This window comes from Ostrea edulis, chromosome 2 (assembly GCF_947568905.1).
Source record: "Ostrea edulis chromosome 2, xbOstEdul1.1, whole genome shotgun sequence".
Taxonomy (NCBI): domain Eukaryota; kingdom Metazoa; phylum Mollusca; class Bivalvia; order Ostreida; family Ostreidae; genus Ostrea; species Ostrea edulis.
Window position 1 is genome coordinate 15,771,307 of NC_079165.1, and position 23,562 is coordinate 15,794,868.

A 23,562-nucleotide genomic window follows, 5' to 3' on the forward strand; every position below is an offset into this window, starting at 1 on the left:
GACGACAGGAGTGAAACAGGGATGTATGCTCTCTCCTCTTCTCTTTACCTTCTGCATCGACTGGATTATGCGAAAAACAACTAGAAGCAAACGAACAGGGATTACTTGGGGTATGACAGGAGTACTTGAAGACCTTGATTTTGCAGACGATATTGCACTGTTATCTCACCGTCATCGAGACATGCAAGGAAAAAAAAACACCCAGCTCGCAAAAACAGCTGAAACAATTGGCCTTCATAGAAATACCTCCAAAACTAAGATCATGAAGGTCAATACCATATCAGAGGAACCTATTTCTTTAAATGGCACAAACATAGAAGATGTCACCAACTTCCCATACCTAGGAAGTAAGGTCACCACTGATGGGTGTACAAGCTCGCATTTCTAAAGCCACAGGAGGGTATGCTGCTCTGCGGAACATCTGGAGGTCAACAAAGTTTAGCACCAACACCAAAATTAAAATCTTCAAGAGCAACCTGCTTGGGGTCCTACTATATGGTGCTGAATCTTGGAAAGTAACCAAGTCTATTTCCAACAAGCTGGATGTATTTCAGACCCGATGTCTCCGCAGAATATTGCGCATCTTCTGGCCTAGCACCATCTCAAATGACGAACTGTACAAAAGGAAAAGCACCACTCCTCTATCCCAGACGATCAGAAAGAAAAAATGGCTGTGGATAGGACATGTATGCAGAATGTACCCAAATTCCATCCCAAGGGTTGCTTTCAAATGGTCACCAACTGGCAAGAGAAAGAGAGGAAGACCAAGAGAGACCTGGAGAAGATCGGTGGAGAAAGAAATGAAAGATAACAACTGTAGTTGGGGACAGGTCCAGAAATGGACAAAAGGCAAACCAACATGGAAGTCTCTGGTGACGGCCTTATGTGCTGACCAGCACGAAGAGGACTAAGTAAATAAGTAATACACAACCCGAGAAATCACAACATGTTCAAAACAGCTAAGCAATTATTCCAAATTCTTCAACAATCAGAAACATTAAATGACCTCAATCAGCTCACAGATATACAAGTGTACTCCACAGCCGACATCAACCACCAAATTCACTAAAGCCAAATTTACATAAAACCCCGAAAAACCGAGGATCCACGACGCGGTCCTTGCCTATGTATACAAACCGGCCACTCCATTAGTTTCAAAAACGGAATGAACTTCAATGTAAATTCAACTATGACGTGTAAATTTAAAAATCTACTTCATTGTGTGGCGTGCATTACATGTGGAGAAAACTATAATATAGGACAAACAGGAACTAAATTGGCTGACCGTGTCCGTGTACATAAACAACATATCATATATCCTACAATAAGAAACACCGTGTAGTAGCGGACATTTTGATTCGTGCGGGGAAGGCAGTTTTATATTTTCCCAAGAGTAAAAGAGGAAAATGAACAATTATGCAAAGCCAAGGAAAACTATTTTGTAAAACTGTTTAATCCGAAACTAAATTGTTAATGTTTTTACTTCATGTTATTCAACATGTACATTTTATATAGAAAGTCTCCTTTAATGTACAGGAATTTAGAGGCGCTTAAAACTTAAACACTGAACAGTTTGAAATATTTCTGTATTTTTAAATGTGCCTAACATTAACATTGTATAATGTTCTGACGTCACAATCATGACTATATTGTGTTTAACGTTACCAACATAACGTCACAAGGATGACGTCATAATGGAACTTGTTTACATTGTTTAAAAATCTACTGACGAGCCCGCATGGCGAAAGCGCTATAGATAAAAGATTGAGAAATGGATTTCATTTTTTTACTTTATATATATATAGATAGATAAATATATAGATAGATAGATAGATAGATAGATAGTAGATAGATATATAGATAAATAGATAGATATATAGATAAATAGATATCTAGATCGACAGATAGATAGATAGATAGATATATAGATAGATAGGTCATCCCAACATTTTATAATTGTTGAAATATCTTTAGAACAGTCGATATGTCCACCCCACACCGTATATATTCTTCCCGTCTATGTCAAGATGCATCACACCGAGTAAACAAGTGCCCTAGGGTCATTCTCATCACCCTCATTTTATGAACGCTTAAATATCATTAAAAATTCCGATCCGATCTGCGCCTCTAAATCATACATTATATAAGCCTTATTTCGTTTCGAGTTTTGTACTGTTTAGGCACTTTTGTGCTTAGAGATTGGAATGTGAGGACTCTCGACCAAAAATATGGCGGTGAATGGGCTCTGAAAACAGTATAAATAATTGTTAATCGACAGATATATCTCATGAGGTACGAAAAGGTGGGTAAATTGAGTTGCAATCCTTGTTATGAATCAGTGGGATACAATACGTTTTTAAAACGTGGATAAATAAGTGTTCTGTGGTATTGAAACATGTAATTAAGCTTCCAGAAATATAAGAAATGCAAGATACACCATAGATCGGAGAGAAATATTCATCCGTGGTTCGAATTTCCTCTATTATTTACATATGGGTTATAGTGCAAGATCCTTGACCCAGGCTCCTATAAGTGAACTCGAAATAAAATACAGCAGATCACAGGGTCTTTTACATCTGCTTCGTACTTAGATATTTCATTGAACATCAATATCAACCTCAAGTTTATGACAAACGGGATGATTTCAGCTTCTCTATCGTCCACTTCCCATATTTATATAGCAGAATTCCATTACCACTTGCATATGGTGTTTATATGTCTCTCCACTGGTTCAATAAACAATGCCTTGTTGACAAGCAAGTTTATATTACAGGAGTTTCAATAGTCTCGTTTGAATTCAACATTTCGAAAATCCTACCATTGCTATAATGATCCAGTTCGTCAATACAATCTATCATTGGGTCAAATGCTGTCTGACGTGTTTCATACCGATTGTTAGACTGTTCTTGGCACACTGATTTTGACTACGGATACTCCGTTTACCTGATCAAGATATAGGGCTCACAGTGGGTGTGGCCGGTTGACAGGGGATGCTTACTCCTCCTAGGCACCTGATCCCATCTCTGATATATCAAGGGATACGCCTTTGCTCAATGTTCTGTTTTGTATTCCATATAGGAGTTATGAGATTAATCACTGTTCGTTATCTTCACCTTACAAATTCAATATTCTCAAATTATCTGTCGAGTATAGATTGGAATCCGTCTGCAATATCAATGTTGTGAAGAGTGTACACTATCGGCTATTTATATGATACTATTGTTATATACAATTATACAGACATCGAATAAAGGTCAACACAACAAACAATAATTGTTACAGATGCTCACTAAGAAATGTTACAGATGTAAAACGTATACCGTACCAATTTTATGGACCAAATGCGTATTTCGACAAATAATGTCTCCTCAGTGATGCTCAATACGAAATATTGGATATCCGAAATAACAATGAACTTGTAAGAACTAAAAAGAAAAACAGAGTGCCAGTTCTAAGGATCAGATGTTCTACACACGTTTCGTTCAAACACAGTACATATCACCATCAAACTCCATGTAGACATATGTGACTTATATCACTGTTGTTCATTTGAAGCATTAGTACATAAGATAAATTAATACGAGATAAATGACGAAGGTTAATATTAGTGCAGACAGACGATGAATTTCCGTACTCCATTGTAAATGTCCTAATTACTTTTAACGAGTTATTGAATTAAATTGTAAAAAAGAAGTCAAGATTGAGTGAAAATTAGCTCGGATATAAGTTGTAGGTTTGAAGATTGTAAAAGGAATAAGGCACCAGCATTGGCTTCAATCACGTGACACAGAATAATATACATTATCTATTAATCGGAATCTTTGTTTGACTGTATCATTCTCATTTTTAGATACATCGATTTGATTCTATAATATTCCGCCTCCTCTTTCAGTTTCTTTGTTTCCTGATTGTACTTTTCTCTCTCGGCTCTCAGTGTCAATATTTCCTCGTTTCTTATAATACTCCTTCTATTCGTCGTCTTAGCACTGGATAAGGAAGATGTCACATTCTGGTCGGTGACGTCATCCTGGTCAGTGCTCAGATCATACATGGTGGAATCACCTGAGAAAACATCGATTGATGAACGTTATAACACATGAGTGGACATTTCAACGGTGTACAAGCTTTGATTGTTTGTGCAATTCATACATGCGTGAACTAATGATTTCTTTTTTAAATGATATGGTGTTTCCATCGAAGCATCAATATGATTTTCCCTTCACAAGTATTTCATCTACACTGACCTTTATTACAAAACTATTTTTTGACGGAATGAATCTTATTTTATAGCATCTTGGTTGATTAAGAACAACTTATCATGCACATCGGAACAGCAATATGTGCCTGCTTTGTTGCTGCCCAAAACTATTTTGATATGGTGACGACGCTACCGGTAGGGCTAACATACACAGGCATGGATCCAAGCATTTTCCATTGGGTCCAACCTATACTAGATAGCACCTCTTACAGTGCTTTCACAATTGGAAGTGCATGGTATAGGAAAACATATATATTTCATATTCTACCACGCCTTAGCAGAAGTGTTTGAACTTTGCAGTCGGTCGCTATGAACATCTGATATAGTCTCTCAAATATAATTACGAAACAACGAATGAAAGCTCTTTAATGTGATATAATAAATCTCTTTAGAGATATTGACAGCAAGGCGCATAGTGATATCATTTGTATTTTATGTAATAATCCCATGTAACATTGATGCATTTTTGTGAAAGAACAATGTCACATTTTCAAATCCAAATCTTTGACACAGACACCCGATGTTTGGATACACGATCGTTGTGATCCATACACACATTTAGATGCATTCATGAAATGTATGAGAACCTGAAAGTGCGTGGATTTTATCTCTTTCAATTTTCAATTCAAGATACACATTACAATTTTGTCAAACTCTAAGTTACACAGTTTTACTGGAATGAACTAAGAAATGAAACTTATAATCCTTTGTTTGATGCATGTATCGCGCATTGATAAAAAGTTTTCTGTCCAATTGTTCGTTTGATATATGCATCAAACAAACAATTATAAGATTTATTTCATATCACTTAAGGAAGTTAGTTCCTGAGCTTTTGAGTACAACTGCGAAGGATGCTACAACCAAGTATTTACTTGTTCAATATTGATTCCATTGGTGTATTATATTACACATTTATTGCTGAACCCTATCCAATTGAAAATTTCTGTGTCAATTCAAATTTTGAAAGGGTATGACAGGGACTATATTTTGTGGCGGAAGGATTCATTAATCTAAAAGTTCTAATTCTGCATGACATCACATTTTCTGTTTCATCCAATGTATCGTCTTTTTTATACTCCTCTACATGTATTTCAGTTTTATAATTTATGATACAGGTAGTTGAGACTTGAAACTACTTCAACTGTTGTGATTCATTAACTAGGTTGATATATTTTTTTCCAAACAGAACACCGATTCATAAAAAAGTTTAGATTAATTTACTCGAAATTTTGTATAAAAATTCAGTATTCTAGCCAATAGTTCAAAAATTGGATCTCCAACTCCCACTTTTTTTAAAGTTGCATTTTAAATTGTAAGACCAGACTTTGACAATTGTGTAACATTTTAGAAATTGACATTACTCCTAATATGTCCTTTTAAACTATCAATTTTGGTATCATGAAGTTTTTCGTATATCAAGTGCGAAGAGTTCATTATTTATTTCCATTACTAGTTTTAATTTATTTTTCTTATCTGTAGTTTTAAAAGTCATTATTATGTATCTATTTAATGTAATGATTGATTTGCGTTGCTTATGTTGTGTTGATATCAACAGAAAAATCAAGTTTAACGAATAAATTCTAAGTGTAAAAGGTAATGTTTAGAACACTATAACTCAATAACAAGCATTGCGACCCCAGTTTTTCTTTTTAATTTCCTAATTCTCCTTCAATGTAGAAATCAAAAATACACTTCCCAAAAATTGCCATTACTCAAAATCTCATGTGCGAACCTCTTTAATTATGTTTTTCAAACATAAAAACAAATGGTTTCTTCCATCAAAAGTTTGAATTAACGTTTTCAAAAGGGCGCGTAGCAATACGTATGTGTAACAATGAAAACAGCAAGAAAACTGCATGGCTGTGCATTCAGGTCAGGTATAGTTACTGTGCAGAATTAAATGGATTATGCACCAAATTAAAGGTACAATGGTTAAAAGCTGAATTAAATATAAAGGAAAGGAAGAAGTGGTGACCAGATTCATGTTGCATTGTGTTGCAGGAGACGTTGGAACGCAACTCTGCTCCATTTCAATATGAAGTAAAAAGCTCAACACCTCTTCATGTAAAACTTATACGGTGCCAATTTTGTTGCACCAGATGTGCATTTCGACAAATAATGTCTCTTCAGTGATGCCGAACCGAAATGTTTGAAATCCGAAATAACTATGAAGTTTTAGATCTAAATATAGCCAAAAACAGCGTGCCAAACAAGTGGAGCCAAATTCGTCCAAGGATAAGAGCTATGCATGAGGGAGATAATCCTTAATTTTGAAATGAATTTCTAAATTTTATAACAGCAATTAAATATACATCCGTATTTTCAAGCTAGTAACGAAGTACTTAGCTACTGGGCTGTAGAGACCCTCGAGGACTAACAGTCCACCAGCAGAGGCCTCGACCCAGGGGTCATAATGTAAAACTTATACGGTACCAATTTTGATGCACCAGATGCGCATTTCGACAAATAATGTCTCTTCAGTGATGCTGAACGAAATGTTTGAAATCCGAAATAACTATGAAGTTTTAGATCTAAATATAGCCAAAAACAGCGTGCCAAACAAGTGGAGCCAAATTCGTCCAAGGATAAGAGCTATGCATGAGGGAGATAATCCTTAATTTTGAAATGAATTTCTAATTTAAAACGCACTCGTTGACCGAGCCCCATATAACGCAATTCAATTTCATTAATATCTCCTAGATCAAAAATTGCCGTTTGCTACGTCATGCTATCGAACTCATAAAGCAGAAGTTACACACCTGGAACTCGTGTAATCTGTCTAATTCTGTTAATGGCCTACGTCATCAAGTTGAACATTTGCTACGTCATCACTAAGCTTATGTATGTTGTCTCTTTAAATCAATTTGTATTTTATTCACATCTTTGGTTGTGTTTATTTTTGATAACAATGAAAAACAGAAGTCAAACGAATGCATTTTGTTGATAATACTTGTGTAGAAATTCCATTTCTATAAATAGCACAAATATTAGAACGAAGAAGACGCATTTCAGAGAAAAATAGTCCCACGTGCTTAGTGCAGATGGATTTTGAAATTTTTTAAAAATAAGAAATCAAACGATTTTTTCATCCAATCAGCATCGTTGTTAAGTGGCCACTTTAACAGTTATTAAATAATTATATTACAAATGAGAAACGAACTGTTGTAGCCAATCCGTTGTGATTAAACGTATAAAAACACGTTGGATTGCAGTCAGCATGATAAATTAGGTATGCGCGTCCCTGGTAATGAATTATATTTGCCATATCGCTGGTGTACTGAATGTTCCCATTCATTGGACCATACGATGTAGAATATTATATATAGTAGACAATACATGAAATAGAGAAACTAAATAAATTCATATTACTCCTGAAATACCTACATTGTACGTTCAAATCATAGGATTTAGAGGTTGTTCCAAAGTAGTCTCTGACTGTACAGGTGTATACTCCATTATCTGTCTTTAAAAGGGTGCTAAAGTGAAGACGTTCCCCATTGTGAATTAACTTTCTATCGTGGAACCAATGGTAGGATAGACATCCATCTTTGCAAGTAGCCGAACACTCCATTTCAAACGGCTCGTGTTCACTTCCACGTGGAGGTTTTGTTGTAATCCTTGTATTATCCGGTCCCTCTAAACAGAGATAAGCAATGCACGATTGAGAAATACATACATGTATGACAACTTTATGACAAACAGAATAATTTCATCTTCCCCATCGCAACTTCCCATATCTATATAGCAAATTCCATTATCATCTGCATATGGTGTTTTTTTTATCTTTCAACTGATTCGATACGCAAGAGTTTGCTCTGCGTATGGTCAGTTTTTAAATCGAGGTAAGCTACTGACAAACAAGTTGATGGTACACGAGTTTCAAAAATATCGTTTAAGGTCAGCATTGCGAATTATATGGTCGTTATAACGATCTAGTTTGTCAATACAACCTATCGTTGGGTCAAATGTTGCCTGACGTGTTTCATATCGATTTTAGACCGTTCTTAACACACTGATTTTGACTACGCATAACTACGTTTACCTGATCAAGATATAGGACTCACGGCGGGTATGACCGGTCGACATGAGATGCTAACTCTTACAAGCCACATGATCACACCTCTGGTATATCCGGGGGTCCGTGTTTGCACCAACTCTCTATTTTGTATTGCTTATATGAGTTATGAGATTGATCATTGTTAGTTATCTTCACCTTTCACATACATGTATGATGTATAGTGACTCTTATTTATATATTTCCTAGAAATAGTTTAGTGGTGTGAATACTTTTTTTATTTTGCTATAGAAATAGACAATATGTAACGGCTAGTCCAAAATTAGATTGTGTGCAACTATCAATAATAAGATATGTATTGATGAACTTAATCATCATTTGATCAACTTAAATATGTAAAGAATCTTTGTACATTCATATCGTAATGATTTATATATGGGAACCCGAATTTCCTCGATGCGAAGTACATGGCAACAACAGTCCTTAATAAATAAGAGATTTTACTCGGCATCCTTACCTGACATAACACTGTCATCATTTCCTAAGTGTTTCCCTTACATTTGTACCATGCTATACCCCATGATATATCCATAACACAACTTATTCCCAAACTGAATAAATCTCCCATCTCTCCAAATATGGCGCTAAAACATGCGGTACCACGAGAGTCGCTCGTACTGTAATTCGGCCCTCGTCAACCATTTGCTATAAAAGCCAGGCATTTGAGACCAAGAGAAGAGAAGAGAAGATAGAGACTTAAGATACACTTCTCACTATAGAATGGAGCCTGAAGAGCCCAAGAGGATGGTGATTAATCAATTATCACTGTTGTAGTGTATTACCCGACTAGGATTTGGTGCCACCCTTTTGTGATTATTAGTCTTTGATCCGGCTGTACTGTTGCATCTATCCGGGTATCCCATTGAACCCGGTTAACTTTATATACTATTCGGGTTTCCCACATTTGATGTTTTATATATATTATCATAATTTATTATTTCATTAAATATATATGTATTAATTAAGCCCATCTCGTGTTTGGTTTTAAATTATTCAAGGTAGATCTAAGAAACAGGAGACCCACGCATAAAATTATTGTAACCCAAGTCATTGACGGACGAAATGTTACAAATGAAATATCACGAATAATATATTTGACTTGTACGTTTACATGAATGATTAACACAAGATACACATGACCTTATTCTTCGTATGATCAGTTTTTAAACCGAGGCAGGCAACCGACAAACAAATTGATGGTTCTGTGGTTTCAACAATCTCGTTTAAAGTAAGCATTTTGCAAATTCTATGGTCGTTTTACCAATCTACGTAGCCAATACAACTTATCATTTTTTATACCGATTGCTAGGCCGTTCTTCGCACACTGGTTTTGACTACGGGCAACTCCGTTTACCTGATCAAGATATAGGGCTCACGGTGGGTGTGGCTGGTTGACAGCGGATGCTTACTCCTCCTAGGCACCTGATCCCATCTCTGATATAATTGGGGTCTGTGTTTGCCCACCTCGTATTGCTTATGGGATTTATGAGATCGATCACTGTTCTTTATGTTCACCTTTCATTAATATCTTTGTGTTTAGGTTGCAATATTGATGGCTCCAAAACAAACCATACCTCACACTTTTCAGCCGTCTTGAAAAATCTGATAAATATGATCGATGATGCTCGAATTATATTTTTTATCCTCCATATTTCTATAAGGTTGTTATAATTTACATGCCGTGAATTTCAATCAAATACTACTCACTCTTCATGTCGACTGTTATCCATCTACTTTCTCTTTCGCTGACATCGTTCTTTGCCACACATTTAAAGCGTTTATCACTGTTATACCAGAACCCTTTATTTGCAAATAACGTGTCGCCTGTATCAAAGACTGTGTCCAGCCAATATGGCATCTCTATCTTCCACGTGTAGTTACACTCTGGCAGACAGTCCGCTTGACATGTGATATTCTCCAGTGGTCTTCCTCCTCGTCGTGAATAATAAACGTTACTGCCTGGCATTATTTTCACAGTCTTAGGCGAATCTAAGATTATATGGTACATGTATATGTAATTAGTTCAAAATGTATTAGCTTTTACTTCTTTTATGAATTATGGAAGAAAGGAAACGAAACAATCCACTTGCAATGTGTAATTAGTTGATGAAATTGTTTGCTAATACACAGAACTGTTTAGAATCATAGTACTTTCCTATAATCTTACATTGTCTGACATTACTTTCACTTCTTGGGGGAATCGAAAATGTGTTGTTATAGGTATTAATATATCACCAAATATTATGTAACGTTTTCTTAATTTTGGAACAAAGGATAAACAAAACACTCTACTTAGAACATGTAAACAATTTATCAAAATATTCCAAATTTTACATGGCGAATTAACAAAACATTGTGACATATTTCACCCGAATACTAGTAATCAATCTAAGGTGCCGTATCTTAATTAAAGACTAAAAATCCCCAAAATCTACTGTCTAATGTATTTAAAAGCGTTCACATAAAAATTAAGGTTATACATTTTCCCAGAAGCTCATTTTAAAGACTTTATCATTTGTTTTGTAAACAGAGATTATGGTTTGTTATTATTGATGAAATTTTTAAAAGAAAGGGATATCGATCTAAGTTCATTATATCTTTCATATTTTAAGCAGTTTTGGGGTAAAATGTGTCATCTAAAAGTTAAGATTTGTAACTATGCAGAGTTAAGATGCTTTATATCACAAAATCAATATTTCACTTCTTTGTGTGTATACATAAAAAGAATCGAGTCTTTGTTTACATAACACATATATAAGGCTAAAATAAAGATTTTGTTCGATGTTAAAATCCAGGTTAATATTTTGTCGGTATAAAGGCTATACAGAACAATAGGAATTGACAAAATCTACGAATTATATACGGGTATTAAAGGAATACTAATCTACTCAATATGGAGAGAAAATTAGGAAGGAATTACGTTTATGGTGGATATGCGGAATCGTGCGAATTTTTTCTATTAAAAACATCATGGGATATTTACAGTGTGAAGTCGTGCAGAATGGCGATTTCATGATAAACATGAACTTTACCACCACCCCCCCTTCCATTGCCCGAATTGATCCTTTCTATCCTGTTTCCGTCTGATTGTCTTTTATTGCTGAATGTGCCCCTCCAACAGCCTGTAGGCTTTCCCATCGGAGAATACATAATTAAATAGGAAATTAAATTGAAACACATGTTGTAATTCCTACGATAATATTCGAAGATTACGGTATGTATAGCTTTATGTATTGAAAAAATCACAAACACATGTTAGAGTTCGTTAAGAGAGTTAAAGACACCATGAAAAATGTCCATCTGAAAGTTACAAGTTAGTACGTATTCCGCAAAATAAAGTAAAGGTATGGGTTCTTCTCAATAAGTTTAGGTACTTGAGAAAAAACAGGCGTTTTAAATCTTAGAATACATGTAAATGTTATACAGTCAGTGTTCGTTATACAGTGAAAACTGCCTAATTTGATACCTGCGTAATCCGTTTCACTGTGCATTCCGACCCTTATTCTCATTTTCAATGTCAGATTTTCATTGATTTCACACTGTTTATTTCAAAACACTGTGAATTCGGACAAAACACTTGTCTCCCAGTGTATGTCAGATTTAACAGGTTCCATTGTATACAACGGTATCGGACCTGACTGTCGCCATTCTATGATGTAAATCTTTGAATACATCAAACTCGTATTGACATACAATAATAACAATATCGCTTGAATTAGATACCATTGATACTCATCATAGATGTACACGACGCAAGAGAAACTGACGAATAATTCGTTACATATAGATGATACTTACAGTGAACTGTTACTTTCACTTGTTTAGAAGACACAGTCCCTTCAATTCCACTTGTTGCTGCACATCCATAATTACCAGAACTCCGTCTGTTGGATATAATATAAATGGTCTTCCGTCGTTGAGGAGACAGCACTCCCCCATCTTTATACCACGATATGCTACATGCTGGATTGCAGTCGGACACACAAGTCAGCGAAGTACCAGTATATCCCTCTCTCAGAACAATTTCAGCATCGGCATTTGTCAAGCCCTTCATAATTCTGACGTTTCTTGGTCCATCTTTCAAAAATGCGTACCAAACATAACAATAAATAAGGAAGAATGAGGTAAAACTAATATTGTCCCAGTCTTACATACATTTGTAGACATGTAATTAACCCAATCAGAAGAGGATGTTGATAAGAAATATGGCTAAATGACGGAACACGTGGGGTGAACTTTCATGCTACAATTTACCTACAAGTATGTACTGTAGATGTTCTTTCGCGGGGTCATTTTTCCGCGCATTAATTATAGTGCGAAGTCATAATTTTTTTTTCGGAATTGTATGTGGTATAACAGATTTATATTCAATCGTTTCATTATCCCTGTATTTTTGTCTTCAATTTAACAACAGAGCCATAAATTAGTTGTTGATCTACCGTACATCGGCGTTCGCCGTGAATTGCGGTATTTATGTAGACATGGACGATGCTTTTAACCAGAAAAAATACTTTGTAGAATATGCATATCATTTATTTTATGCAGTTAAATTAATCTTCTGCAATGAGGTTGATAAAATCAAAGTAGTTAGTACTCAAGTGTTTCGGGCTGTATAAAGCTGTTCATCCCGAGTTGTTTAAATTAGAAAAAAAAATACTCACATAGTATATGCAGATGAATGTCTTCAGCCGACTCGGTGTTGTCAGATAATATACATTTATAAATTCCATCATCTGAGACAAGCGCTTGTCGACTTGGAAATATGCTCTGGTTAGGATGAATCGTATTGTAGACCTCGGAATTCCTCAGAACCCTGATGATAGAAGAACCACAGCCTCCATAGTTGCAGTCAATGGTACACACAACATTGGATGGAAGATTACGGTTTACCTCAAGTGTAATATTCTTCTTTATAGATGATAACCTGACAGTCCTATCTGCAATAGTCATATTATTCAGGGAATTCTCATTCTCCAATTATGCTTCACTGGTTTTGTAAAAATGAAACTCATGTAGTAAACGTAAATTATGATTAGATATTTTTCTACAGTATAATAAGTATCATTGATGTTTGACGTACATTTGATATCAAGTGTGACTGTGTTAGACGAATCGACACGAGTCCCGAACACAGGATTCCAGACTGTGCAGCTGTACTGTCCCGAGTTTTTTCGATCCATGGTGAGCACTTTTGTCTTTCTTGAAGATAACCAGCGTCCGTTGCGATATAACGTCCAATAATTACATCGTGGATTACAGTCTGCATTACAAGTAATGGTTATTGTTCCACTTCCTTTCCATTATTCCTCAGTGTCAGTGGTGTACTGAATGGTTACGTTGCTGGGACCATCTATAAATAAAACTAACTAGATCGTTTGTACTTTGTACAATATCTCCAAGAAAGATATTCCAAGGAATCAAATTTGAAGCTAAAGATTCGTGGGTCTGAGTGGTCAATTGAGTTTTACACTGCTTACAACATACATAAAAATTGAGAATTGCTGTGTGTACACAATATTGGATTAGTCCTCTGACATTCCAACATTCATCTACCCCACCCCACCCCCATCCCAATAATTTTTCCCTGATCACCACCTGACTACTTTCCTGTTATTTTTTCATGTCACTCCACGACAACACCCTGATCAGCTGTCTCTGGGTTTTAGATAGTTGTGAAAACAAGTGAATATTGTTTATTTGACCCCCCCCCCTCTCTCTCTCTCACTAACATGACCAAGGCCACGAACAATTATATTTGTCAAATCTTCGGTAGAACTTCTCCCTCTCTCTCTATCTCTCTCTTGCTCGGGACAAACGGACAAGTGTTTTATTTAGGTAATAAAAATATATACAAAAGAGGCTACCAATACGTGCACTTTTACACGCGTACACACACTGCAAAGTACATATTTGTTAATCTTAGGGGTGAATTAGGGCAATTTCTATTCGTTCATTGATCTGATTCATGAAAGGTGAAGATAACGAACAGTGATTAATTTCAAAACTCCTATAAGCAACACAAACTAGATAGTTGGGCAAACACGGACCCCTGGACACACCAGAGGTGGGATCAGGTGCTTAGGAGGAGTAAGCATCCCCTCTCGACCGGTCACACCCGCCGTGTATACATAACGCGCGACAAAATAATGGGTAAAGCAATTATTCCCAAACGAGGACGAGTTAATTAATGATGATCACCATTGCAAAAATCACTTCGTATTTTGTGCTATTCCTAATTAAGCAAGACGTCTCAATTAAAAACATTCTTACATCGATATTTATCTTCAGATTGTACTCGTGTTTCAGATTGTTCTCGCGCTCTGTCATGTTATTCCAAAATGAATTACAATAGATTCGCAAAGTTCTAAAACGATATCTCAAATATACCTCACATGTTTGATATAGTTATCAAATTTTGATTAATGTTATATAATGAATATTTTTCGTATATTGTAATTGCTAAAATATTAGAATTCTCAATCATAAAATCTTGCATCTTGAAAAATCAATCGAATTCTCGAGTTGTCGGAAGATATCTTAACTCAACCAGAGTGTAATATTCGTGTTTGTTCAGAGAGAGAGAGAGAGAGAGAGAGAGAGAGAGAGAGAGAGAGAGAGAGAGAGAATAATAAAATCAAGAAATACAAAACACTCGAATAACATTTCACTGTTAGCGCTTTCGGCTTTAATGTCTATTCAGACAGTTATAAAAAGAAGTGATATAATACGTGTGTACACAGTATTAGACAAAATACAGGTATAGGTTGAAATAATGCCTTTTTCTTCAAAAACAGCTACAAAAGAGATTTAATGTACTTATACATTTAGGTTATTGGACTAAAATTAAATTCATACTTCATTCAATGAATTTCATAGTTACAAATGACAATTGTTTTCCAAAAGTAGCATTAGTCAGTATTTAACATACAAGACAATGCAATACAAAGGGAAGACAAGTCTTACAAATAAGCAATTTTGTACAATAAATGTACTTCACATTGACAGGGTCATTTGTTTCGATTACAAGCTGGGACATACTTTTTAGAAAAAGTACATTAATAATAATGCATTTAATATTACTGATAGCTTGGGTTTTAAAAAATCAAATGATACCTTTGATGTTTTTATTCTTCAAAATGGTTGGATTCACGCAAATGTATTGACTACAATTACATTTATATTTTTTCAACATATTTCAAAGCTATAACTGACAATGGTTTTAAATATTGACAAGTCAAAATTAAATATTGACAAGTGAAAATTAAATAGTGACAAATAAAAATTAAATATGCAGAACATCAATGGGTAGTCAACCCCTAAAAGGTGACATCATGCCACAACCAGTTTTAAACGGGTTAAATAATCAGAAAGACAGTCACTCCCATTTTCAAGTTCCTAATCAGAATATGATCATTTAGTTAACTCGGTTGAAAAGGTACATTGGGTGGAATAGGTAGTACTTTCTTTAGTTAGAGAAATCCGGTGACACATAATCTGCAAAAGAGCGGACGTAGCTAATATAACACAATACAATTTATAAATAATTCTAGAGATAAAGAACCCACAAAGTGAAACCTAAATGGAGGAAATATGAGATAATAATGCATGTGTGATATACAATTGCCGGGGAGGGGGTGTAGGGTAGAGTTCACAAATTAACAATATTAATGTTATGTAGGAATTTTCGTCAATCTAGGAGCGTTTTAGAATTGAAGGGGGAAATGTTCACATGTTTAATAGATACCGTTAGTAAAACATGATAATCATAATGATATATAAAAACTCACTACATATTATTATATCACATTCACATTACATTTTTAACTTATACAACTCATTTTATTCAGCAAAAGTTTGACTTTCACAATAAAGATACCAGTCAGAAATTACAGTTGATGCAAGGTGAAGATAACGAACAGTGATCAATCTTATAACTCCTACAAGCAATACAAAATAGATAGTTGGGCAAACACGGACCCCTGGACACACCAGAGGTGGGATCAGGTGCCTAGGAGGAGTAAGCATCCCCTGTTGACCGATCACACCCGCCGTGAGCCCCATATCCTGATCAGGTAAACGGAGTTATCCACAGTCAAAATCAGTGTGCCAAGAACGTCTTAACAATCGGTATGAAACACGTCAGACAGCATTTGACCCAATGCGAGGTTGTATTGACGAAATAGATCGTTATAACGACCATAGAATTTGCGAAATGCTGACTTCAATCGAGACTGTTGAAATCCCTGTACCATCAACTTGTTTGTCAGTAGCTTACCTCGATTTAAAAACTGACTATACCCAGAACAAGCTCTTGCATATCGAATCAGTTGAGATATATAAACACCATATGCAGGTGATAATGGAATATTGCTATATAAACGTGGGAAGTTGACGATGGAGAAGCTGAAATCATCCCGTTTGTCATACAGTTGAGTTGTTAGTTTGCCGTTAATGTCTACTTTCAATAAAATATCTTAAGTATGAAGCAGAAGTGGACGACTCTGTGGTGTCCTTTATTTCGAGCTCACAGGGATATATCAAATCGACATATGAATGAAAGCTATCATTGTTAATAGACAAAACGTCATCGATATATCTCATTACCACAGAACTTAAAACATGTATAAGATATTCATGTTTGATTTGACTGAAATCATGACATGAGAAAATATTACAGGTTTATTTTAAGTAAATGTGAGAAAATGTAATAATCATATGTTGATGGGTACACTACAGTACTAAATCCGTGTATATTATTATGTCAGTTTTGAAGTTATAATTACATTTTTGTATGTGTATCGTCATTCATGAAACTTGTAGAAGATTAAAGAATGTAAAAAAAAAAATAGCTGGGGGGTTTATATACCAAATGAACTTCAGTAGGACTTTTTGTTGAAGTTTATAGTATATGCTTGGAGATGTTGTTGGTATATCCCTTTGCATTTGTAATATAAACTGTACAATTTCCATGTTAACAAATGAGTTCTTTCCACTCGTGTTTAAAATCAGCATTCACTTTTCCCGTCTCTTTTTTTAATAACCTCCTAGTTTGTTAGGATTCACTGTTTTCGCAACCTGATTTTGAATTGAGATCAACCTCATTATTAATTACCAAAAAAACTCTACTTTCATCTTTTAATTCCTACGGGTAATTGTTCACTGAACTCTGTAGTACAAGTCATCAAAATGCATACTTACGTAAATCTAAGGGATTTCTGAAAATGGTTGTAAAGTGTTTCGGATTTCTTCTCTATTATGTTGGTGTGTTTTGACATGAATATATGTGACACTTGCTACTTGGTATCTATCAGAAATATAGGTAGTTATTTCTTCTTTTCTGATTTTAGTTTTTTGTTACTTCTTTCCTTCCTTGCTTGACAAGTATCAAACTATAAATTGATTTCATTTTAGTGGTATTCTAAAATTGTTTCGTGCAATATTAAACTAGAACATATTAGTTATTCATTAGGTATGTAGTTGTTGTGAATGGTAGGCTTGGAAGTTTCCATTCATTTCTATCTGGTCAGCATCCGTCGTGCGTTCACAATTGAGCACTTAAACCCGATACTACCATTAAAATTATTTTCAAATTTTCAAACACTACCAAAATTTCACCAAATTTAAAAAATCTTCTTCTTTACAACCTAACATATGTTAGTAAAATCAATTGCATAGTCATGTAGAGCAAGAAGATCTTTACCAAATTTGTAAATTTCATGATTTTTGGGATAGAGATTCTGACTGCAGGGTTGGACCAAACTAGGTAGATAGGGTTTAGGTGTAAAACATTTCGATAGTACATGTATCTTCTTTGATGCTATTGATACCAAAATTAAAACTAAATAGATATTTCAAAGAAGCAGGTATCCCTTTACCAAAATGTAAATTTCATGATTCCAGGGATAGGGTTTGGTTCCCGGGACAGGTTGGACCAAAAGTATTATAATCGTTTTTGTGTTTACCAATGTCATATACAGTTTATATTTCAACATACACATAATGAACCATCTCAGGACATTGTTTCCCATCCATATCTGTTATTTCCTGATCGAAAATGTATCATTTAGTTGTGTGATAAAAAAAAATGCATGGACTTCCTCTCTTGTTGTTTCTAATCATTGATATTACAGACAGAATTTATGAAATCAGCTTAGCGCTTTCCAGTACTTTCAGTACTTTGATTTATATATACTGAACTTTTCAAGTATAATCGCAATGTTTTGCATAAATATATTTGGATTTAGAATATACATGAGCATAATTATGATATACTATTTAGTACAGATGTACAGGTTTTTTAAAAGTATTTTGGGTTCTGATAATTGTAACATTTGAGACATCGCCACTCCCATTCCCACATTAAGTGCATGTAAAATGCATAAAAAGTAAATTGTGTTTCCGGTGTTGGCGGAACCTTCGTTCTCAGTATTGGGCGGGGTAATTTAACGACGTGAAGAACTATATCATGAATTGTGGCATCTGTAAGCGAAAATAGCATCTAAAGAAAACAAAGAAACCTTTCCGCTCAATAACAGTATCTGACAAAGGCTACTCACAAATTGGTGTAGATTTAATTGGACCATGGGAAGTTAAATTTCTTGAATACAGTCATGCCATGAATTATTTATATCGATTCCTAAATTTAAGGAATTTTAGCTTCATGTATGTCATATCAAAATGATTGACTCAAAATTAGGTAAGATGGGTATCTAAATGGCGTATAAAATATCCTCAGTTTTCCAAAAATATTAATCAGTATCACCATTACCTAGCATAGCTACAGAACTTTAGATCCCTGAGAAGATATTGCGACAGATCTGAGAGCTACAGATTCCCCCTATAAAACCCCTCTTTTTACAGCGCACAAAAATGCGCTCCTTGTATTGCCATATGTTTGCATAACCGTCTCCTAAATTTAATGTAAAACAAATCCTAACATATTTTCCTAGTCTACTTGTGTCCAAACATGCCTTCAAATATTCATGAAAGACTCATACGACCCAAACAATCATTATTTTTTTAAATATTATTTAGTTCGTTGACATAGCAATGGTGGGCAACTCAGTCAATTCGAATCCCGGTTCATCTCCATACTTGTACAATGTCGTTAAGATATGAACTAGTATCCCCCAGATCAATCTGATAACGCCTATAAGCAATTAATCCAAACTAGAGAGTTAGTCAAACACGGACCTTGGATATACCAGAGGTGGGAGCAGGTGCCTTGGAGGAGTATGAATATTTAAAACAGTCATATATAGTATATCAGTATTAGCCAATGTTTTCAACAGTCATATAGTGACTCAGTATTAGTCATTGTTTTAGATAGTCATATAGTATTTCACTATTAGTAATTGTTTTAGACAGTCATATATTATTTCACTATTAGTCATTGTTTTAGACAGTCATATATTATTTCACTATTAGTAATTGTTTTAGACAGTCATATAGTATTTCACTATTAGTCATTATTTTAGACAGTCATATAGTATTTCAGTATTAGTCATTGTTTTCATCAGCCATAAATGTAGTATATCAGTATTAGGTAATGTTTTAAACAGTCATATAGTATATCAGTATTAGGTAATGTTTTAAACAGTCATATAGTATATCAGTATTAGGTAATGTTTTAAACAGTCATATAGTGACTCAGTATTAGTCATTGCTTTAAACAGTCCTATAGTATATCAGTATTAGTCATTGTTTTAAATAATTATCTATAATATCTCAGTATTAATCATTGCTTTAAAAAGTCATATATAGTATATCATTATTAGTCATTGTTTTAAACAGTAAATATACAGTCATATATAGTATCTCACTATTAGTCAATGCTTTAAACAGTCACATACAGTATCTCACTATTAATCATTGTTTTAAACAGTCACATATATTATATCAGTATTAGTAATTGTTTTCACCAGTCATATATAGTATTTCAGTATTAGTCATTGTTTTAGACAGTCATATAGTATTTCACTATTAGTCATTGTTTTAGACAGTCATATATTATTTCAGTATTAGTCATTGTTTTAGATAGTCATATAGTATTTCACTATTAGTAATTGTTTTAGACAGTCATATATTATTTCACTATTAGTCATTGTTTTAGACAGGCATATAGTATTTCACTATTAGTCATTGTTTTAGACAGTCATATAGTATTTCACTATTAGTAATTGTTTTAGACAGTCATATATTATTTCACTATTAGTCATTGTTTTAGACAGTCATATATTATTTCAGTATTAGTCATTGTTTTAGATAGTCATATAGTATTTCACTATTAGTAATTGTTTTAGACAGTCATATATTATTTCACTATTAGTCATTGTTTTAGACAGTCATATAGTATTTCAGTATTAGTCATTGTTTTCATCAGCCATAAATGTAGTATCTCAGTATTAGGTAATGTTTTAAACAGTCATATAGTATATCAGTATTAGGTAATGTTTTAAACAGTCATATAGTGACTCAGTATTAGTCATTGCTTTAAACAGTCCTATAGTATATCAGTATTAGTCATTGTTTTAAATAATTATCTATAATATCTCAGTATTAATCATTGCTTTAAAAAGTCATATATAGTATATCATTATTAGTCATTGTTTTAAACAGTAAATATACAGTCATACATTGTATCTCAGTATTAGTCATTGCTTTAAACAGTCATACATTGTATCGCAGTATTAATCATTGTTTTAAACAGTCATATATAGTATTTCAGTTTTAGTCATTGTGTTAAACGTTTATATACTGTATGGCAGTATTAGTCATTGTTTTAAATGTTTATATACTGTATGACAGTATTAGTTATTGTTTTAAACAATCATACAGTATCTCTATATCAATCTATTCATAGTTTTAAAGAATCATAAACGTAATGTCACATCACATGTATTAGTCATTGTTTTGCACTGTGATATAGTAATGCGGTAGTATTCATTATTTTAAACATCCATGCACTCAAAACTAGCTTGTTCATTTTTGTAGATAGTAGACGCATACCAAAGATAATTAAATGTAGAAAGCAATCTGAGAAACGATTCTCACCTTGCGCTAATGACAGTATTACATGTGCAGAATATAACACAAGGTAGGTAACTCCCCGTCTTTCCATCTCCACTGTGTGTTGTGAAATATGTCTCCTATAGAGAATCAATGGTTATAAATAGACATATACACCTAACCACACTTAACATATCTTAAATATTCCACTTGAAAAGGAACAGTAATCGTGTTATCTGATGTAACTTCATGTATTATGAGAGAAGTTAAGAGGTATATCAGTCTGTCATGGGTTCTCACGCACTTGCAGCTACCATTGTTATGTAACGTGACCAACATTACTTAGGGAAAATTTAGCTTCTTGGTATCTCTAGTGTGAAATGGAATCTTATCATCACATCTTGTTGAAACGAAGAGTCCAAAATCATCTAAAGATACCTATTTGAATTGTATAGTCAATGTATTGTTAATTTGTAGATGAAATGACTAAAGCAAATATTTATCAAAGAAAAGACCCGATTTAGCCGCCGTTATACATGATATGTTAACTGTCCGTTTCATATTTGCAGTAAAGTCTCCTTGTGACATTTGTATCAGTATGACGTATACACTCTACTATAATAATACGATATTGCTCATGAACTGAATGTGTCGACACTAGCTAGAATAAACGAAAAGAGATAAAACGAATTATATGTCATTTGATGCATATGGTATGATTTAAACAGATAAAACTGTTTGACCGAAACACTAAAAAAAATATAGGGGGAAAAACTCGTAATGAAACTGAAAAGTAGTGAATGATGATGACTTATCTGGTCCCTGTAAAACACAAATTCTAAACCATTTAAAGGAAGAATTTACAAATCTGATATTATTTTAAAGAAGACATGTTGTCCCATTTCAGTCATTTGTAGTACTTAACCTATCAAGTTATGTCTCAATTTTCAGTTTTATATTATGACCCCTGGGTCGAGACCTCTGCTGGTGGATTGTTAGTCCCCGAGGGTCTCTACAGCCCAGTAGCTAGGTACTTCGTTACTAGCTTGAAAATACGGATGTATATTTAATTGCTGTTATAAAATTTAGAAATTCATTTCAAAATTAAGGATTATCTCCCTCATGCATAGCTCTTATCCTTGGACGAATTTGGTTCCATTTTTTTGGCACGCTGTTTTTGGCTATATTTAGTTCTAAAGCTTCATAGTTATTTCGGATTTCAAACATTTCGGTTGAGCATCACTGAAGAGACATTATTTGTCGAAATGCGCATCTGGTGCATCAAAATTGGTACCGTATAAGTTTTATATTATGACCCCTGGGTCGAGGCCTCTACTGGTGGACTGTTAGTCCCCGAGGGTCTCTACAGCCCAGTAGTTAAGTACTTCGTTACTAGCTTGAAAATACGGATGTATATTTAATTGCTGTTATAAAATTTAGAAATTCATTTCAAAATTAAGGATTATCTCCCTCATGCATAGCTCTTATCCTTGGACGAATTTGGCTCCACTTTTTGGCACGGTGTTTTTTTTGGCTATATTTAGCTCTAAAGCTTCATAGTTATTTCGGATTTCAAACATTTCGGTTGAGCATCACTGAAGAGACATTATTTGTCTAAATGCGCATCCGGTGCAGTAAAATTGGTACCGTATAAGTTTTATATCAATTGCTTTGGAAATTATAACTTCTTTGATCAAGCACTGTAACTATACAATTCTAACTCTACAACCATGTTGTTGAGTTGCAACCAGTTGAGATACTCCTCACAAAAGTAATTATCTGTAAAATTTACAAAACCCAAAAGAAACCTTGTTTTTCTGAACCTTGAAGCACCTTGCATATGTCTGTCAAACACTATGCAAAGCTTAATAACATATCGTTCACAATATAGGAAACCGGGCTAGAATACGTCCCTAGTACCCCGTTTTTGTTGTAAGAGGCGACTAGATTGGGCGTTCCTTAGGATGATACTGTAAAAACCGAGGCCTCGTGTCACAACAGGTGTGCACGATAAAGATCCCTCCCTCCTCAGAGGTCATAAGAGCCGAGCCTACGCCTAAATCTCCCAGCCCTTCATTGACAATGGTGACCTATCCATAGAAATGGAAAACTCTCGACCGGGACTTTAAACAACCTTCAAAATAAAATATAGTCATCCTCTTGTAATCCAACATTCAAACAAGGGCGTATTTGTAATAGAAAAGAAAAAACTAAAATAAAA

The 23,562-nt window shown here is 34.4% G+C and overlaps 1 protein-coding gene across 2 annotated transcripts; it reads right to left on the reverse strand.

Annotated features, from left to right (window-relative positions):
* Positions 1-3,186: 3,186 nt before the first annotated feature.
* Positions 3,187-21,474, reverse strand: LOC130046594 (hemicentin-1-like). 2 transcript variants are annotated; one of them, XM_056156204.1, is made up of 7 exons: positions 21,387-21,474; positions 13,414-13,683; positions 12,995-13,270; positions 12,132-12,410; positions 10,041-10,322; positions 7,643-7,894; positions 3,187-4,062 (listed from the first exon to the last, which is right to left on the reverse strand). In XM_056156204.1, exons 2-7 carry the CDS (start codon positions 13,511-13,513, stop codon positions 3,809-3,811), a joined length of 1,443 nt encoding a protein of 480 aa, XP_056012179.1. In that variant the 5' UTR covers positions 13,514-13,683; positions 21,387-21,474; the 3' UTR covers positions 3,187-3,808. The 2 variants fall into 2 exon arrangements, with proteins under 2 accessions (XP_056012179.1, XP_056012180.1); XM_056156205.1 differs by lacking the exon at positions 21,387-21,474 and having other exon boundaries at positions 13,414-14,085.
* Positions 21,475-23,562: the final 2,088 nt, after the last annotated feature.